Source organism: Colossoma macropomum, unplaced genomic scaffold (assembly GCF_904425465.1).
Source record: "Colossoma macropomum unplaced genomic scaffold, Colossoma_macropomum, whole genome shotgun sequence".
NCBI lineage: Eukaryota > Metazoa > Chordata > Actinopteri > Characiformes > Serrasalmidae > Colossoma > Colossoma macropomum.
In genome coordinates this window covers 33,507,826-33,528,069 of record NW_023494789.1, presented here as the reverse complement: position 1 = coordinate 33,528,069, position 20,244 = coordinate 33,507,826, and the positions used below count along the sequence as shown (strand labels likewise).

At 39.3% G+C, this 20,244-nt stretch overlaps 1 protein-coding gene across 3 annotated transcripts in view; it reads right to left on the bottom strand.

Annotated features, from left to right (window-relative positions):
• Window positions 1-571: 571 nt before the first annotated feature.
• Window positions 572-20,244, bottom strand: part of lhfpl4a (LHFPL tetraspan subfamily member 4a) — a 46,595-nt gene continuing 26,922 nt past the window's right edge. The window contains exons 2-5 of one of the 3 annotated variants that reach the window (XM_036571040.1): window positions 15,438-15,674; window positions 11,424-11,440; window positions 8,937-8,972; window positions 572-1,172 (exon numbers count right to left, since the gene is read on the bottom strand). In XM_036571040.1, coding sequence (XP_036426933.1) covers window positions 1,119-1,172; window positions 8,937-8,972; window positions 11,424-11,440; window positions 15,438-15,674 — 344 coding nt within the window. In that variant the 3' untranslated portion in view covers window positions 572-1,118. The remainder of the gene's footprint in view (window positions 1,173-8,936; window positions 8,973-11,423; window positions 11,441-15,437; window positions 15,675-20,244) is intronic. The other 2 variants (XM_036571041.1, XM_036571042.1) reach the window with 2 other exon arrangements.

Here is a 20,244-nt window from a genome sequence, read left to right as displayed (position 1 = left end):
AAATGGATAAAACAAAGAAACAAAAACAAACAAACAAAACAAATGCAACAGGATCGATACAAGCAAGAATAAACAACCAGTCATTAAATTATTGGAACCAGAATGCTAAAAATGTCATTTTGCTAGCCAACCTTTCCCCCACTGTTTATCAAAAAGGTTAAATGAATAAAAGTATAAGGAAAGGAAAGAAACTGAGCGACATGAAGCTCTGAGTGGAAAGATCCATGCCAAAATAAACAATCTTAGGGTGTTTAACCTGGGCTTTCCTCACGGTGTGGAGCTATAAACTCTGAGAATTGGTAGTTCAGATCTAATCAAGAGATTAAGATGATAGATTTAATAAATCCACTCCAGGGTGTAGAAGGAATATAGTTTGGGTCGATAAATGTGTCATGTCTGTACCCTGTCTCCATAGAAATCTATTATTTACAAATGAACTACTTCTTTTCTCTTGTACTAGTCTCTTGTTGCTGACCACATGTACAAAGGAGGGAGTTCAAAATCTTCCAGAAAAAAAGACGGTCTTCAAAATTACATCTTGTGCTGTACAAAATTTTTCTCCTTTTTTTTTCATTTTATTTGATTTTTGGCTTTGATTTTTTCTTCATCTGTGTCTCCAGTAGCACCCAAGCACTTATACATATGCATTAATTCATTATAATGTTATTTTCTTAAAGCTAGAAATGAGTATTTTTTTCCCCATTTTAGATAAAATATGTAAATTTGAACATAATACCGCTGTTGCAAGCATAATCATCACCGTAACATTTTCATCATAGTAATAATAATAATAATCATAATAATAATAATAATCATAATAATAATAATAATAATGTGTAAGTTTAATCACTTTCCCAGAGTTGTTGGTTTTTGTAAAGCTGATTTTTTAATCTTGATTTTGAATTCTTTTTAAATGTGTGTGTGTGTATGTCTGTGTGTGTGTACAGAATAGGTTCTCTTCTTGAAGTGTGCTCCAGGCCAGTCCTATAATACAAAGAGCTGAGATAGCAGCTTCCTAACTGAGGTCAGAGACGCAGACCTGAGAGGAGAAGGAGAGAAGGACTGGGGTAGGGGAGATGAAGAAAGGAGAGAATAAAGGAGGAGGAGGTGGCGTCTCTTCAGTGGAACCGCTGCACTCCGAAACGTGGATCCTTTGTGTCACGGATCTCAATCTGCAGAGATATAAAAGAAAGAGAGAAAGAGAGAGGCAATCAACAGGCAGAAAGTATGTATGGACCAAAATGGACTAATTCACCCAGACTGCATCTCAGCAGCCTGTGTCCACATCCATGTCTGTTTTAAAGCAATAGGTAAATTTAAAAAAAATCAAATTTGCACTATTTTCCCCTATATTCCCAATGCAGTCAATTAACTTAGGCATGTTTAGTGTCTGAAGTTTACTTCTTAGGTTTGGAGCTATGAGGCTAATGTAGCAAACAAGTAGACAATAAGAAATTAAGGTCAAGCTGTATGCAGAAAATTGAGGTTGCAAGAAACTAGTCCTGAGAGTCGTTCCCAAAAAGAATCAGTTCCTCAATACCAGGAATTCGGTAATCAAGGATCGACTCTAAAGCTTTGGACTGAATTCCACACAGAGATGTTCGAATTTCCCTGTACCAGTGCACAGGAATGTGAGATGTTCTGCTGTCACTGTATAGACAGTCTGTATGAAAAATGCATCTTTTCACAACTCACATCAATAGTCCAGCTGAATTTGACTTCAGACAAAGTGAAATACAGAGTAAAATGTAATATTTCTGATGAAAAAATGGCTTAAAATCAAACAGTGTTGCCAGTGCAAATACATCTACTGAGCTGAAGGACTTGACAGAGGAGAATCAGGTACAACTTGCCAACCTCAGTTGCTCAGCTAAGTTAATTCAGCCAGTAATAGCTCTCCTGATTTCCTTCCTATGGTGCAAGGTTGCTAGAAAAACAGCTTAGACCAGCATAGCTAGTCACAAGCAACCAGCATATGGCGTGTTTTGGACACAAGTATGCAGGTCAATTAGCATGCCCATGTTAAACCATGACCAGCTAAACCAGCATCACACCAGCAAGGCATTCATGCATTTTTTTCAGCAGGAAATTTAAGTAATATTTAGTCTTTATATTGGCCAGATGTCTTTCTCTACGTCTTGATACTGTGGGAATCAACTCCACCGATTCTCATCACTTAGAATCAGAATCTAAGTTGACTCCAAAATTTCAGCAATTAAAACAGCCCTACGAGAAACAAAAGCAAACTGAGGAAAGGTAGATCTAGGTAGGTAGGACTAGGTCCTATATGCCTATAGGAAGGGCAGGGCTTTCGTCTGCATTAGATGCACTTTCTTGTTTGTAAAGCCAGATATGATGCAATTGCAATATCTGGTACTGTTATATATAAAATATGAACAAAAATATGGACAAAATTCAGGCTTCAAGATGACTTAGCTATAATATAAGCAGCCTACTTTTGTCCATTTTTATGGATAGCAGTATGACATGCAGTACCAGAAACCACATACATACATCTACTTGAGATTGCACAACAACGTGATGCAATTAATCACGCATTTTATGATGACAATGGGAAGGTATATGCTCTCATTACTTGTTAGCTACATTAGCTTTGTAGTTCCAGAGCAAAACTTCAGACACCAAACATGCCTTACATATAAGGTAAGATGAAAATAGTGTAAATTTGTTTTTCTGCTGAGCTATTACTTTAGGCAGAGCAGAAGTGGAGTGAATGTGGATGCAGGTGATTGAAGTCTCCCCTTGGTGCTGATCTAGCCTCAAAAAATCTGTATGTGAAACAGAGCAGCAACACTGACCACTAATCAGCATCAAAGGACCCATTCTACAACATACAGTAATAATGCGACACTTCTGACACCAACAGTAATAAACTGACCACTGTAATGAAGTCTCTGGTCCAAGCACTCCAGAGAAAAGAGATATAGGAAAGAACAGAATGCAACGAGGGAGGTAAAGACAAAAGGATGCTGTTTTGTGTTGATTTGGATTTTTGGGGCACAACCAGGGACAGTACAGAGTTGCGGGGGGAAGAGAAGGGCTAAATATAGATCAGAAAGGACATTCAGGATAAAAGACAACCTCTTGCCATCTATTTTGCTGACCTGCGTTACTAGTTTGACTTGCCCTCAGAGCATATGTATGCTCATTGTATAAAAAAGTAGTTTTTCAAACACTGCACAATACATTCCTTGCCTAAGAGACACAAGCATAAAACTATCCATCACATTTCCTTCTTTACGTGTTTAATTAGAGGCAACTTCAAAAACTGTCTGTATGCATGTGCAAAGCTTGGATTATAGTCAGTCTCTCCTGTGAGCCATTTCACAAAGGAGAATTTTCCAAATGACTTAAAGGATCTGTACATCGGTACTGTACTGATGATCTTCATGCATGGTCATTTTGATGTGTTTTTCTGTATTTAGAAAACTGTATACAGGTGAAACTTGGGCAGTTGCTGAAATCTGTGCATAAATGTTTGAAATACATAACTATATGATGTGACCTACAACCATTACATTCAAACAATAGATATTACAATGAGACACACATGAGAGAAGGTCTTACTAAAACTGTTCTCATTAAGTTTTATCCAGCTTTCAAGACTGAAGCAAAAAAGTAAAAAAGCTGCACTTTCTTTAAGGTTCTCTGGTTCTATGTGGAGCATGTGAAAATTTCACTCACACAACTAACCTACTGCCACACATTCTTCTATCTGGAGAACTACTCCCATCTCTGAAATAACTAATTAATCTCCATGTTAATGTTAATGTTCGAGAACTCAGGCTTTCATTGTATGATGGGTAGATCACGGACACATTGTGTCTGCTATTTGAATGCTTAGCACTAACATTATATCCATAACTATAGCTAGCTAGCTTACTACTAGACCATACTTCTGAAACCAAAGCTCCCGTTTTGAATCAGCATGGTCATATTTGCGTGTCCCATGCTTGTAAAGTACATTTGCAGGAAAATACTGTAACCATCAGTGTTAATCGGTGGAGTTAACTATAAGCAGTTAACTTCTCACAAATTAAGTTAACTGCTTATAGTAGGATCCTGCAACAAGTGGCTAACGCAAATAGGAAGCATTATCTACCTACGCTACATGTTATGTGAGAGAGAGGAATGTGAATAATTGCGTATACATATTCCTAACTGTGAGAAAACGGCAGAAAAAGTCATTTTAAAAATCCCTCAAAAGAAAAGACCAACATTCTCTGCCAGTTAACAGTAAAAACATAACAAAAACTATAGATAACAGTAGAACTTCATGTGCTGGACAGAAAGCCCTACACATTAGATTAACTACTAATATAATTAGAAAGTGACAGCCAATCATGTTTTGATTTCTGATGGGTGGGACCAATTTTTTGAGGGAAAAAACATAATTCTAGTTCATTTGGAAGTCTTAGATATGTCACAGGCTGCGAATATGAGCAGTAGTCCAACCAGGAAGTGCTAGTTCTGTGCCATAGAGTCACAGTAAAACTGTTACGTAAGTAAAGGTAAAATATAAGTTACTGCCTGTTGAAGCTTAAAATAAAATGTATGGGATGTCTTTTACAAGCGTCAAACTAAAGGTCTAGCTATAGTAGTCACGGTTCACCATGGCAGATTTACAGCTGAAGAATTCATGAAAGTGTATAAGAAAATAATGTTTCACATAACATGAACACCTCACCAACGGCTCCTTTTAGAGGTCTACCACTGGACAATCTTCACTTTGTGAAATCACCTCGTGGCCTGTCTCTCTTCAGTGAGGAAGTAGTAGAATTTGTGTTACCGTGTGGAGCTTGTCTACTTGTGTTTTTTAGGCTCAGCAACTTGCCATGCTCCTCAAATCTCCCTCCAGCATCAGATAGCTGCTCTCACATATACAGGCACAAAGAAGCAATCTTTGTGATGCAAAATTTGTACATGCTCTTTGTCTTTCTCACTCTTGCTCTGGCTCTCTCTCTCTCTTCCTCCGTCTCCTGAAATCTGTCTCTCTACCTACACCATATCAAACAAACAGACACAGATGCACAGTCTTGGCTCTTCCATCCTGATAGATATCCAATCTCTGTCTTCCTCCCTCATAAGTGAGTTAGATAAAGTGATATTGAGAGAGATCAATGATCCATCTGAGAAGTGTTATTACTGAACTGCTGTCTTTTCAGGTAAATGCTTTTAAACTCTTAACAGACGCCACATTTCTCAACACATTCCTCCCTCCTTACAGTCCAGTATGCCTTTCACATGCCCTGAGCCTCTCACCCTAGCACCACAATGTACCATCATCTTAAAGCAGTAGTTTGGCAAAAAATCTAATTTGCACAATGTTCTCCTTACTCTAAATGTAGTCAATACAGACATGTTTGGTGCTTCTTTAGTTTGCACTAGAAGTACTAGAAGTTTATACCTCACCAATTATCATTGTGCAAACCCAATGTTCTACATCATCGCACACTTGCCTAAAATGCCCAGTGACTGCTACAAAAGTGGACAAAAGAGCAGATAAAATTCAGGCTTTTAATAATGTATTCAACTATGCACTGTACTTCTGTCTATTTTTATGATAACAGTACATCATACAGTGTCAGAAACCACATAAGCAAATCTGTTTGAGATTACTTAATGCAGTCTAAAGCAAGTGTGTCATGATTTCTGTATGCGGTTATCGGTCAAATATTTGTGATTAGCTTATAGACAATTATAGACATTCATGTTATAAACATCTTGGCTTATTGTCTGCACTTGAAGCGGAAAAACTGGGTAAATGTGATTTTTTGCCAAGCGATCACTTTAAAATACAGATAGAGACAGGCTGTTTTGCTCAATATTAGCTAAAAACAATAGCATTACCTAATCACCACTAATGGTAATGTCAAACATGAGACATCAAAAGTCATGGCTGGACTAACAACTAACATTTTTCCCCAGTGTAAAGTGAAAATCATGTAAATGGGATTTCTGATCAATCTATCATTTATAGAGTAGAATTCTCAGAGGTGATGCACAGTTATATTGAAATTATTTTGGTTAGGCAGATCGAACAGGTGATATTTCAATTTCAAACCAATATTTGATTATGCATTTATTATAACTGGAAGAGCAGAATGTTAGGTGAAGCTGATGTACTGTGTTAAAATGTCTGCATTTCATTGATTTTACTGCACTTGTAGCTCTATATATAAAATTGTTATGATTGGCATGTACATAAAAAAAATGTATTTACACATTGGCCACTTAGTTTATCCCTGGAATTCAGAATGGAAACCATGTATCTCACCCCAGCTTCATGATGATGAACACAATGTGATCGAATACCACAGTGGGTGATGAGGTGAAACACCTCTCTGTTTCCCATCCACTGTTTCAGAAACACACAAACAAGTGGAATATCATTTAAAGCTCTGATGAAAGTTTATTGCCATTTAGTCACACAGGAACCGTTGCATAGGAGGGACCAGCTATTCAGCTCTTTTCTACAGTAGGGTGCTAGGCTATAAATTAAGAATGGCTTATCACCTTTCGTTGTAATTTTACATTCATTTGATTTCACTGCAGATAGCTCCCATGGGGTTCTACTGCAGAAAGAAGAAGAGAAACCCCTATAGGCCTTTCAGACTTGCCTTATGGTTTTTAGTCCAGTCTTTGAGGGCGGCAGCCTGATACAACTCAGTGTTTTTGCTTCCCTAATACACATTATATCTGCTGAATTCAATAAGCTAGAGCAAACAAAACTCTGCAGAGGCAGTGACCCTCAAGGGATGGAGCTGTGCATCCCCGTCCTAGAGCCAAACACTCCATCTCAAGGCCCTTTTGGTGCCATTCCAAGTTCTGTGGTCACTGCCTTTTAACGTGGTCATATTTTTGTTACAGAACGTGAGGATTTGGCATGCATTAGTGTTTGTTTACCCAACTGAGACACACTTAACATTTGCAAAGAATCTTGATGAAACAGATCACTACCTGGAAATAGAACTTTGAATTCTGCAGCTGCCAAAAATAGGTGTTTTATCAAACGCCAAGCATTCTTATTATATCAAAGCATCTCAAATGACACAAATACGCCACAGTTACTGGACCGAGGCCTGACGGAGGTTTACTGTTTGTCTGGCCTGCTAGTTTAATAATAGCAGAAGCACTTCCAGATGACTCATCGAGAAGCACTGGCCAATTTAATGAAAACCGGATTACGTGGACACAAATCAATCCGAGAGGGCCACGGGAGGGCAAGTGGACTGCAGTAACATGGAGGGAGATTATATCAGCAATAATCTGCCATAACACTATTAATGACCTGCTTATGACACCTGTAACTTCACGCGGTTAGATGTCCCACTTGGCCCAGCCGCTCCGCCACACCACCAGACGGTGACCAGCTCCAGCATTTTCTCATTTAAAGACAGAAAAAAGAGTGAAAGGAAAAGAGAAACATACGGTGGAGCGCTGTGATACCACCTGGTCCACCCCTCCCTCTCCGCTCCCCTGCTCCGTGTGTTTATGGAGGCTTTGGGCCAGGTGCCCAGACGCAGTTTCTCTGCTTTGCAGGAGATCGTTATGAGTTGGCTTGAGATGGACAATCTAAAGATATTAATTACCCGAGTCTGGCTAAGTGTGGCGGACAACTTGACTGTCCTTACCTGGTTTCATTAAATAAGCATTCCAGCAAAAAAACTGAGCAATATTATCTTTGGTTACTGACGAGAGTTTTGAAAAGTTTAGCAAACATTATTTAGTTAGCAAAGTCTTAGCACTGGTTCAAGATGTGGACATGAAAGCCAGCTCACCTAAGGATCTTCCAGACAAGATATTTTACCTACAGCACATTCTGTAAGATTTGTAACATAAGGGTAGGATGGTGTGAACTTTGGGTTCTTATTTTTCCCCATGTACTTTAACAGAGATCTAAATTACTTGTGGTGTTAGCGCTAATTTAAAAAAAGTGTCACAGAAAAGCTGAAGCTTTGAACACAAAAATAGCAACAACTGCATCCATCAGTGTGTCTTTATTCTGACTTACTCCTGTCTACTTCCCTACCACAAACCATAAGTCATATAAATACCACTTTACTGCAAGGTCATTTTATTGCTAGCTAACTTATATTTTGATGTAACACAGCAATATAAAGTCAGCATGGAATGTACATATGAAAAGCTGTAGGTACAACCACAGAAGTAAAGAAAACTCTTTAAAATGGTTAATGTACTGGTCACCTGAGGATAAGGTATTATTGTGTTTCACAGCCAAGACATTTTGCGCTGTTGTAGCCATTTTACAGAAACACCTCACTGACTAGAATTCACTTTCTTATCCCAAACTGCTTCACTACATGACTCTCACTTTATTGCAAGCTCATTTTCCCACAAACGAAGAACCTTGAAAATGTTGCCTAAATAACTTTACTGTCTTCATAGAGAGAAATGAACTACTGAAGTACTGAATTGGAGTTGAATGCTCTTTTGAATTTCATCCTGAATGTAGACAATGAGAGGGTAGTTACTGAATACTGTTAGCCTACAGCACCAATTGTACACCTTCTTTTCAGAACCACTCCAATAACAGCTGATCCACATATGTGTAATCCCAGCTCCAATATATCTAAGCTAATTAAAAATTCTTAATTATATCGAGCCTTGCTGTTGATGGCATATCACGCTAAGTTCATAACGGTAAATTGCTTCCTCTGAAATACAAGGTGAGGGGGGAATTAGGGAGAGGCACATTTGAAGGGAAATCACGCATTAGGAGAAACGGCTGAGGGAAAATTAAAGCAACACTCTTTCAGCAGCAACCAACCAGACGAGAACATTCAATCTTTGACTAAAGCAGATTCAAGCCGCATGCTAGGACTGCATGCATACATCTAAAGAAGGCAAATCGATTGATAAATCGATCGATTAGTTTGGTTGTTTGATCTTACACCATCCAGTCGGAGTGTAGAGGCCAGATGCAGCGGCTGCTGGGAAGGAAACATAACCATTAATCATACTAGTAAGAGGAGTATACCCTATATGTAACACATGGCATGCATAGGGACGGACCCTATGATGAAAAGTGTATGCATACAGTCAGATCCAAAATTATTGGCACAAATGGTAAAGATGGACAAAAAGGTATTGAAAATGTCTTTATGGTTAATTACCTCAGTCTCACACTGAAAATGTCAGAGTAAATTTGATCTAAAAAAACTGGCAGCCTTACAAATTCTTATGAACAAAATATAACCGAAGCATGTTCCCATTTATATTTCACTTCAAGTCCACCTGAGTGTTTATGTACTTTCAAGCTATCATCCATGACTTCCTGTTTCACTGTGGTATAAATATGAGGTGACACAGAAACCTAATTCCTTTTGTCATTCATCAACATGTGGAAGATTACAGAACTAATAAAACCAGAAAAATGTGTGTTGTCCTTAAATTCAGTGGCTTTAAAAAATAAAGCCAAATATCTGAAAATGCCCATACAGTTAGGGCAATAAGTAAGAAGGTTAAATCAAATTGAACTGTAAAAATGTGCCTGAATGAGGACGCATGTTTATTTTGTCCCCATGCTCAGTGCGGAGGATGGTTAGAAAGGCAATAGTTTCTCCAAGGACTACGGTTTGCGATTTGGATAAGATGGCAGCATTTTAGGGTCACTAAGTCTCCAAAACTACAATCAGATGCCATCTCCATGCAGGACTATCATCTGATGCTAGAGGAACTTTAACTAGAATTGGGTTCTGTGGTCAGATAATACAAAAATAGAGCTTTTTGGCAACGAAAACTGAAGGTGGGTTTTGTCATAAAAACAAGTATAGTAATACCAAAAAGATCTGTGTTGTTGTTTTGGGGCTATTTTTCCTCCAAAGGCCCTGAGAACTTTGTCAGGATATATTCTATCTTGGACTTGTGGACTTGTAGTACTGGAAGATGAAAATCTGGCTGCCTCTGCCAAAAAGCTAAAACTCGGTTCTGCATGGACATTCCAGTAGGACAATGATCCAAAACATACGTCCAAATCCACACAAAAATGGTTCAACCACAGAGTCAAGCTTGACGTGGCTGTCCCAGTCCCCTGACCAAATTACCATGTGGTGAACTGAAGAGGAGGGTACAAAAGAGAGGATCTATGATCCGAAAAGATCTGGAGAGATTCTGTACTGAAGAGTGGTCTCAGATTAATTGCTTTGTATCTCATCAAGCATTATAGTACTCATTGCTGTTATGGTAAAGGGAGGTAGCACAAAGTATTAAATGCAGGATGCCAACAATTATGACATGTAGTTCTGTTTAAAAAATGAAGGGTTTTTGTTTTCTTGGATTAAATTTACTTCAAAGAAAGGTGAGTTTACAAACACGTTTTTAAGACCATTTCCCTGTTCTTTACCAAAGGTGGCAATAATTATGGAGCTGGCTGTATCTTCACAATGTGATAATAATAAACTTTGTTCTTCAGTATTGTATAAATGTGTAAACTAGGCCAGCAATAGCAAATGGCACCCATTGTTATGTGTTGCACCACATTCTTTCTATTTCATAAATATAAAAAGTACCAAAAGGCTAGGCTATGACTCTGGAGGCATCCATCAATTCACTCTTGCTTGTTCTGAACAAGGAGTAGCATTGCCTGCTTTGTTTCAAAGAAACAAGTAACGTTCTCGCCCACTGCAACTTAAATCTGTCCTATTTTAATACAATACAAATCGCTGGACATATTTTTTTTTTTTTTGCCTCCATGCGCATCAGCGAAGCTTTTAAGCATGCATTTTTCATGCAGTCTGTTGCCTGCTATTCACGTCACATTTCTTTTGTTTGTGCATTTTACGTGTTTGTCATCTAGTAATTAAGCTGGAGGTCTCCCTCCCCACTCCCATTTCTGTCCTTTCTGCTTTTACAGACGCGAGCGGAAGTGCATGCGTGCGCGCCCGCCTGCGGGGCTGCTGAGAACGTGTCGCGGCTCAACCAAACGTGTTCTCTGACCTGACGTGTGCGCCCTGGCCTAGACATTTGCATTTTTGAAAGGGAGGGGGGTGCTCGAGGGTCTTCAGCACAGTGCGCAATTCTGCCTGAGCTGCGTAAAAGCCTCCAGCGTATACTCCAACCGCTCCAGAGCGCTGACGCTGCTGCTGTGCCTTTGCTCTTTTGAGCCAGCAGCATCTCTAAAAGGCATTGTCCGGATGGGCTAATAGCTTTGTATTCGCTTTGACACTGGGGTTCAGGTTCAAGCTTAGGTTTAGGAGAGCTAATATACATGGGGGGAGGGCGTGAGCGAGCTCAGTGTTAACCCACTTGGACAACATGAGTGTACATACTGTCAGGATACTACAGCACCACAACACTGACGTTCTGGAGCACAAAACCACCGCACACAGCAACACACAAGCACGGAAGCCACAGCAGCAGGGAGAGAGAGAGAGACTTACCCTGGATACTCCAAAGTCTGTAAAGACAGAATAGAAGGTGGTGTTTAGTTGGGGCTGCATTTGGAGCGAGGGCTGTGCATCAAATATTAGGGGTGTAAAGCTCTGACCTCTCAACGATTTGACAACAATCTTTTAGTAAACGATTCAGTGCATGATGGAATCTGAAATCCAATAATTTGAAATGAATATTTTTGGTACAATAAACTTTTTACATTTGATTTTTTGTGGACCAAAATAATGATCCCATTTCTGGGATATATTAATGTAACTGGTTATAACTGATTATAACATTCTAAAATCAATGCAGTTGAATCGCTACCTTCAGATTAATGCATCAATGCATGTTTACACCCTTGTCAAATACACATTTGCAAACAGTTGCCATCAATGTGTAAAAATGTGTGTAATCAAGATGTTGTAATCCTTGTTAACGCTGTTTGGGTGGTTTAGAGTTGAAGAACATATTTCAAATCGAGCCATTTCATTGAGATTTTAGGGACATTAGTTTGTCTTTTGCTTTGGTAGTAAAGAAAAAAGATGATATCCTTGGAAAGGCACTACATGCAGTGCAGTCTATTGCTTCCATTCATAAATCAGATGGCTTAAGTCCAAGCGGTGGGAGTCTATACCATCCTCGTTTCCCAATTCCAATCGGATTTACAGAGCCAGCGGAGCGCCATCCAAACCCCAGAGTGGGATTGGGAATCAGCAGGAGGCTTGGAGTGTGGGAGGCCGGAGAAAGAGTGGGCCGAATTTGGAACCTCCTCAAAAAATGTGGAAATGTGCCTATCCTCTAACTCAGTCAGCAAAACTAAGAAATAGGTCTACATATTCTTCGAAAATCAGCCTTTTTCGAATTAAAACGTCAATTATTTACATATCTGAACCACAGGAAAATTGAACTGTGCAGTGGATAAGCAAACGTTGCTTTTGACAAATCAACTTGGTGGACAGTGTAGAAGCATTTCTGTTCTGCCCTTCCTGTCCAGTTGTACGGTGGGATCACTGAGAGATCACGTCCGGCAGCCCCAGGATTCCCTCCAGGCACCATAAACTGTAACAAGGACAGGAAAGCGGCTCCTTTCTCATTAGCATGATGCTAATGGCCCCAGCTCGCTCTCTGTAACGCTAACGGGACGTGACTCGGCTTAGCATTTAACATGGTGATGGAGTAGGGTGTGTGCATGCGCTGAGAAGGAAGGCTGGGGGGTTGGGGGTAACCATCTGAAACATAGCAGCAGTGATGCTGCACTCAGGAAGGGAGAATTGATGAATTATGAAGGGCTTTTTGGAGGGAGAGAAAACGGTGAGGTTACAGCAGAGTGGATTAAAGTGAGAGAGAACAAATAGAAGCTGGGGGTGGCTTGGCAACCTGCCACCAGGTTTTTATTGATGCTGCAACACCGATTCCCTGGCTATTACAGATGCCGCGCACATAGAAACGGCATACACAAAAAGCACCCTGCCTGCGTTCCCCCCCTCCTGCTTTCCTTCTCTCCACTTACCCACCAATCCCCCCCTCCATCTTAAAAAAACCCTCTGATGAAATAGAATTAGCAGCTAGCGAGGGGGGGTGATGATGTGTGTATGTGTGTCTGTGAGAAAGAGAAGGCACAGCTGCAGAGTGCCGAGTCGCTGGGGAGAGAGCAGCAGCCCTTCTTATCCTGCCGGAATCTGACACGTAACCATGGCAACTTCCTCAATAGAATCAGAAGGCTATGAAGGAATTGGGTGGTGATTTTTTTCTTCTTCTCCTCTTTTTCTTTCTTTCCGTCTTTCTTTAGGCAGCTTGACACATTACTAGCTCACTCCTTTTCCTTCACTTATTCTCTCCATTCTGCTTCTTTTTTGACCCCCCCACCACGTTGTAGTGCATTTTATCAAGATGGTAACAACGCTCATCATAAATGATTTACTAGTGTTCAAGCGAACACATCCTTCTCTTAAAGCCTTCTAGTGCAGCACAATCTCGCCTCTCACACTGAAAAGGCGTCTGAATTACTGCCGCATGGTGATCGAAAAGCTAGCGGGATGATGAAATCTGCTTGTCACTACAATAGCAGCACGGAGCAGTCTACCACAGAAGTCTTGCTCAAGAGAGGAGATGAAATATTTATGAACATGTGCCCTCTTATGCTTTCATGAGAGAGCTAAACCCCCCCACCCCACTTCAGCCCACGTCCTCCACACCAGCCTCGAACATGAACATCAGTCGGCTGAGAGGAGTAAATAAGACAAGATGGAGGCGCTACTGAACAAGCCCCATCATCTAACTGAAACCCACATTAGTGCAGCAGCCATTTTGTCTGCAATGGAAGGGGTTTCCCTTCTCCTTTAGAGAGTAAAGAGCCTTTTAGCGCTCTGAAGGATGATTTCCTGGATCTGGAAGACCTTCTGCCAGATATTAAAGACGTCTGTTACTTCAGGGCTTATGTTGAGACAGCTTTGGTTGTTTTTATCCTTTTCAGACAATCGTGTTAAATGTGGCTATGCCTTAACGATCAAGTGAATCTTATGCTAATCGATTCCAGAAGCATACCTATGTTCAGAGGATCTTATGTTCCCAGCATCCTATGTCCCCAGGGTCTTGTTTTCCCAAGGTGTTTCTAGGGTCTTATGTCGCCAGCACCCTATGTGCCCAGGGTACCATGTTCCTAGGGTTCTATGTTCCCACAGTACTATGTTCTCAGAGTCCTGTACTTCCATGGTCCTGTGTTCCCAGGGTCATATATTCCTAGCATGCTAGGATCCCGGCATCCTATGTTCAGGATTTTAAGTTCCTAGCATTTTATGTTTCTAGTGTCCTATGTTCCTAATGTCCTATGTTTCCAGGGTCCTATGTTCTCAGGGCTCTATTGGCACAGGGTTCTGTGCTTCCTCAGATCTTTATATGATACATTATACTTCAGTATGAAAGGGTTTCTGAGGTTATTGTTAAGGTCATGTTTCCTAGAAAATTTAAGTGAAGAAACATTGGGCACTTGCAATATAGTGCCCTGGAAACATTGGGCTGTTTACAAAACTACAAAGAGGGAACACAGGGCCTGGGAAACATAGCGCTCTGGAAACATACAGCTGTTTCTAAGACACTTCAATGAGAACATAAGACCCTGGGAAAATAGGGCTTTGGAAACATAGGGATGACCCATATTTTCCTACATTCACTCTCAGCAGCTACCATGTGCTGTTTACTGGACTATTTAGGCTGCATGTTAGCATGGGCCATCTAGTAGAAGGTTATCTCTCCACTGACCAAATAAGAATCAGAAGGTTCCCAGTTCAAATCCAGTTTAGATTAGAGAATGTTGGCTTAGTACCTGAGGGCTTCAGGTTCTAATGTTTCTGTCTTGGATTTTGATGCTTTAACCCCAGGTTTCTTTTAGGAAACACATGCATGATATTTTTCTTTGTTTTACAAAGAAATTGCTGAATATTTTCTTCCTGATTAAAAAAAGTTTAAAAAGTTCTCTTGTTTCCTGTTTTGCACTATTATTAAAGTTACTCTTTTTCTTAAGTGAATAACCCTAAGTAGCCTACGATATGCTGTACCAAGACCAAGTAAACAAACGCTCCAACTCTTCCAATGGCACCTGCACTGCAGTGCAAATTTCCCTGCTATGTTTTAAGACACCGTCTTTGTTGTCAGTCCAACTTGTTAGTCATGGGATTTGTCTGAACATTGAAATCTAGGGGCAATTAGGCACATTCACTATTTTGTTGTTCAGAGTGCTTTTGGGACATACTACCTTTTTTCAAATACAGATCCCTGGATATGAAAACATAACCTATTCTATTTAATAACTGTGTCCTTTCTTTGTTCTCTTTATAGAGCTGGATTGTAGTTGCCTTAAATATGTCAAACATAATTACTTCCTCTATAGCCTCAAGTCACTTTTCTGTTATACTTCTGTGACTGTTGCCATTGTTCTTCTGAACCTGCCAAGCCTTATCACCATCTTCACAATGCTGCATATAGGTCACAGCATCAGGTCATTTCTGGTAGCCACCTCTCACCTTTATTGTCAGCCTTGACTTCATCTTGCAGGAAGTCGCTCTGGCGATTTCCAAGGACGAAGGCAAGGAAGGAGAGGATGAGGGCATCCAGGATGCCGATGATGGCCAAGATGTAGGCCCAGCGCACTGAGCAGTTCCCCAGCGTGTACTTCCCTGTCTCCTCTCCACACATGTCCCGAATCACCTCTGCATCCCAGCCATCCGGGAAAATCATACAGCCCAACACCAGACACACAGCTACAGAGAGAAAGAATGAGAAAATGTTTTTAAAAGAGGCAAAAAATAAAAGTATATATATAAATATATATCGCTGCCTTCGAGACAAAACAAAACCTCGTATCTCCATTTTTGTTGTTTTGTACTTCTACAGAATTTGAAAATACCAGCTGACCTTTACAATGTGCCAGAATATCAGAAGTGCTTGGAAAAAAATTTGTTCCATTAACTTCCATATAAAATGTTTTTTCCTTCTCCTGTAAACTTAACATTTTGGAGATACAAGATTTTGTTCCAACACCAGCAATATATTTACATTATATTATACATTTCATCTTGTATGTTGCAGTTTAGTTACACATTAAATTCCCCCAACATAGAGCTGCTGCCATTTCCCGTTTCTAACAACTGACAAATCTGGTAAGGCTACTGCTCAAATTTACACTCAGTGATGAATCTAAGACTTCCAGAAGGCCCAGAGTGTGTTTTTATCTCACAACATTGGTCCTAACCATGGTAAAACAAAACGTGACGTTGTTGACTCCTCTGCCAGTTCCTATTTAAATTGGTAATCCTCTAGCATGTGACGCATACTTTTGATGCAACACAAATTTGTCAAGTTGTGACATTAACACTGTTTTCATCTTGGCAGAGAAAAAACAATGTAATCAAATAACAATGTACATATATAATGAGTGGTAAACGCATAATTAATGCACATTGATTTCTGCTATATACAGTCCACTGCATATCATTTAATAAAGTTTTATTGTACCTAAAATACTTTAAATATTATAGAAACATCTAAAAATACTCTTTGCTGTATAATTATTATTAAATTTATGTCGTGTAAGTTATTTTTTGTATATAAAATAACAAAAAAAATACAATAAGGAACAAATTGAAGCAGGGAATGAAATGTTAATGTTACATCTGCTTCTTGACAGCCAGGAACCTCAACGTTAATCATCCCTTCCCCCCACCCTCCCACCCCCAACTTTCACTATAATAATTCTGACTAACTGCGGTAACAGCACTATTTATCACTTCAGTTTGAATTAGCAGGCTAAGCTGGTTTAGGCTAAATGGTAGTTCAGCATGCAATGAAATCACACCCATAATGTAATTTCCATACATGGACCATATGGGCTGGGAAGTGAATGGAATATTTTGAAATTTTAGAAATGTTTACATAGTACATCAAACATTTTGCTGAAAAAAAAAATAGAATTTAGAAGAAAAATGAAAAATTATCTGTAATATGCCACCAAAAGGGTCTAAAAGTATCAAATAATATAACAAAAGGTTCTGTACGCAATAATATGATAACAAAAGGTTCTGTACGGCTGTTTATAGAGAGAGGACACAAAACAGCATGTCTGTAGAGAAAACATATTGCTGACGGGGTCCTCAGTGCGGCAGAGAACAGTGCGGGGTAAAGGACTGACATAGCAGCAGCTCCACCCCTAAAGCACAGGCCCACAGCCTGCAACAATGAGCGTGAACCCTTCACTTACACACACACACACACACACATCAAATATCCCCCAATCAGCCAAACTACTCCTTCCATCCGTGCTGCACCTGCATCCTTTTCAAATGTGCAGCACCGTTTTTCACTGGATCTGCAAAAAGAGTCCTCAAAGCTCAGTGCATCATGTTTGGGAAAGCTATACTGCTTATTTATTAACAAGTAAAGGTCACTTTATGGTTCCACTAGATGCTATGTGTTCATCTTTGCAAAAAAAATTACTTTTTAATGAGCTGTTGTATAAAGAGACTAAAAAGGTTTGATGCTGCATGTGTTTTGGACTGAGATTCATTATGGATATAGTCACCAAATCTGCTGTCATTTCCAGTTGCAGATTGTATGTAGGATAAAGTATGAACATATAAACTGCTTTTTGGCAGTGTCTATTTAATTAAATTAAATGCATTTGAATTCACTTTGTTAAAGAATCACAATTTTGTGTAGAATGTAGCATGCATTTGTAGTATGTGTTATGCATTGTTGTGTGGTATATATTATGCATTTGTAATGTAGTATGCATCTCTAGCAGACGTCTTCAACTCTGGACCTTTAATATAGTTTCCGGTCCTGGATTTTCTAATCACTGGTAGTTAAATGAACGGAAATGTGTATGAACTGTATGAAAATGTAAATGTAATTTAATCTGTAGTATGTAGTGTGTATTGTTCTGTAGTATTTCCAATCTCTCGCGCAACGGTTCTCCACCGGTATGCAGTAACAGTTACAGTTCACTGGTAAAACCATCAACATCACCAAAACAACCGAGGTTCACCAGCGAGGCTAAAGTCAGCTCTTATTCGCCGGCTTCTTGTTCGAATTTTCCTGTTCCATCTTAAATGGTGCAGCAGTTACATTCTGGCGCCATTTAAGGTGGAACGGGAAAATTCGAACAAACTGGCGAATAAGAAGCTTCAGCGTTGTAGTCGATGACAAGCCAACTTATAAATTAATCTATTGTTTGATCCATTGGAAATAAATAATTGGGTGTGCCTGTGAAAAAGTCGGTAGGCTAATGTTAAGTTAGCGTTACCTCGGTAGACACAATTTCCAAACGCGTGGACCCAAAAAAGACGACATGACTGAGATAAAAAACATCGTTTATTCTTGTCTTACCTTTGCTTTGACATTTTCATAAAGCCCATTCCAGCCTTTGTAGTAAAAGAACATTGTAAGTTACAAAATGAAAACGACTTATTCTACGGGACGTTGAACCGTCCTCAGTTACATTTTCTGACCGAAACCGGAGCTTCCAATTTAAACACTGGCGCGCGATAACGGACTGAGCTTGACATAATGGCGGACAGCAACGGTCGCTGTGCAGTGATTGGAGGGTTGAGAAGAGAAGGCGGGGTTTGGCAGAGAGCGTAATAACATGATTGGCCATAATTCAGTGACAGCAATAAAATGTTATGATTCTAAAAAGTTGGCTTAATAAATGTTCTTCTCCCATATGATTGGGTAGGCCAGTTATCAATCTGGGAAACACATAAATCTCATTAAAAAGGCCATCTGGGGCCCCGAATTACTGCGTATAGATCTTTAGTATGTAGTATGCACTAGTGTGTAGCATGCATTGTTGTGTAGTGCGTAGTATGCATTTGTTGTGTGCGGCATGCACTGTTGTGTAATACCTGTAGTATGTAGCATGTGTTATTATATATACACATATGTCCGGTTTTGCGAAAACTGTTATAATGACCTGTGGTATTAAGAGACCATAATGGTGCAAACCCCAAATTACATCTGACCAAGAAAAAAGTGGACATTGTTATTTCTGCCCTTTTGTGGAGGAAATCAGGAGGGACAGCCTGTGTGTTTTGCTGCCCCGTCAAATAAATTCAGGGGAGGATCTTTGTTTTTGAGATGCTGAAACATGGAGCCTAGAGAGAGTGCACCACTGCTGATTAGTTATGGAGAATAAGAGAGAGAGAGAGAGATTTGATCTTAAACAAACTTCCATCATGAAACTCTCAAGGCGGCGACAACAGCTCAAGGGTTTTAAAGCAAAACATACCCCCTTTTTCCCAGTTCACATAAACCAACACCGTGCAATTTTGTGCAATTTTAAAACTCATCTGAATCTTTAATTAATGAGCATACAGTTATATACAAGCCTTAGCTTCTGTGTGCTGATAATGTTTATTATCTGATAATGTTTATTATGACTTTACAAAAATGAAAGGAATCACATAACAGGTTAACAGTTTAGGAAGCGGAAGGTGGAGAAAAAGAGTAGAACACAAATAAATTCCATTTGAACAAAATATACTCAAAAATATACTTACTTTTTTTCAATAATGGTGTTAATATATTGTTTTCATATAGAAATTACATATACTTTTAAAAGAAGATGGCTCTTCAAGAGTTCTTTAAATAAGAAAATGGTTCTATATAGAACCAAAAACATTCAAAGGTTTAATCATTTGCATGAGTAAAGGGTTCTGCAGCATGCACATGAAAAGGATCTTCAGATTGATGGAGGATGTGTTGTGTATGGTTCTGAATAGAACCTTTTTAAACTGATTTGAATATGGTTTTATATAGCACCAAAAAATATTCTTTCATTGTTACAAGCTTGACATTGTAACAATAGAATTACCTTTTTTGGTGCTATATAGAACCTTCTAAGGCACATTCTCCATCAATCTGAATAACCATTTCATGATGCAAAGAACCCTTAATCATGCAAAGGGTTTTTTGAGTGTTCATGGTTCTATATAGAACCATTTTCTTTACTAGAGAACCCTTGAGGAACCATATTTTTAAAGTGTGGAACAGAATATAATGGAATAGAATAGATTGTAGTAGAATAGAATAGAATAGAATAGAATAGCTTATTGTCTAACCAAGCATGGAATTTCATTTTGCCCTCAGAAACAGCAACTAAACTCTTGCAGAACAAGCAGAGCAAACATTACAATCACATAGAAGTTAATGAGTTAAAAAACGTATATATGTCTGTCCTTTGGGCATGTGTCTTTCCACAGATAAAAAAAAGACAGTAGACCATTGCGCACACACAGGCTCAATTACAGCCTCAATTAGAGACTAACACAATAT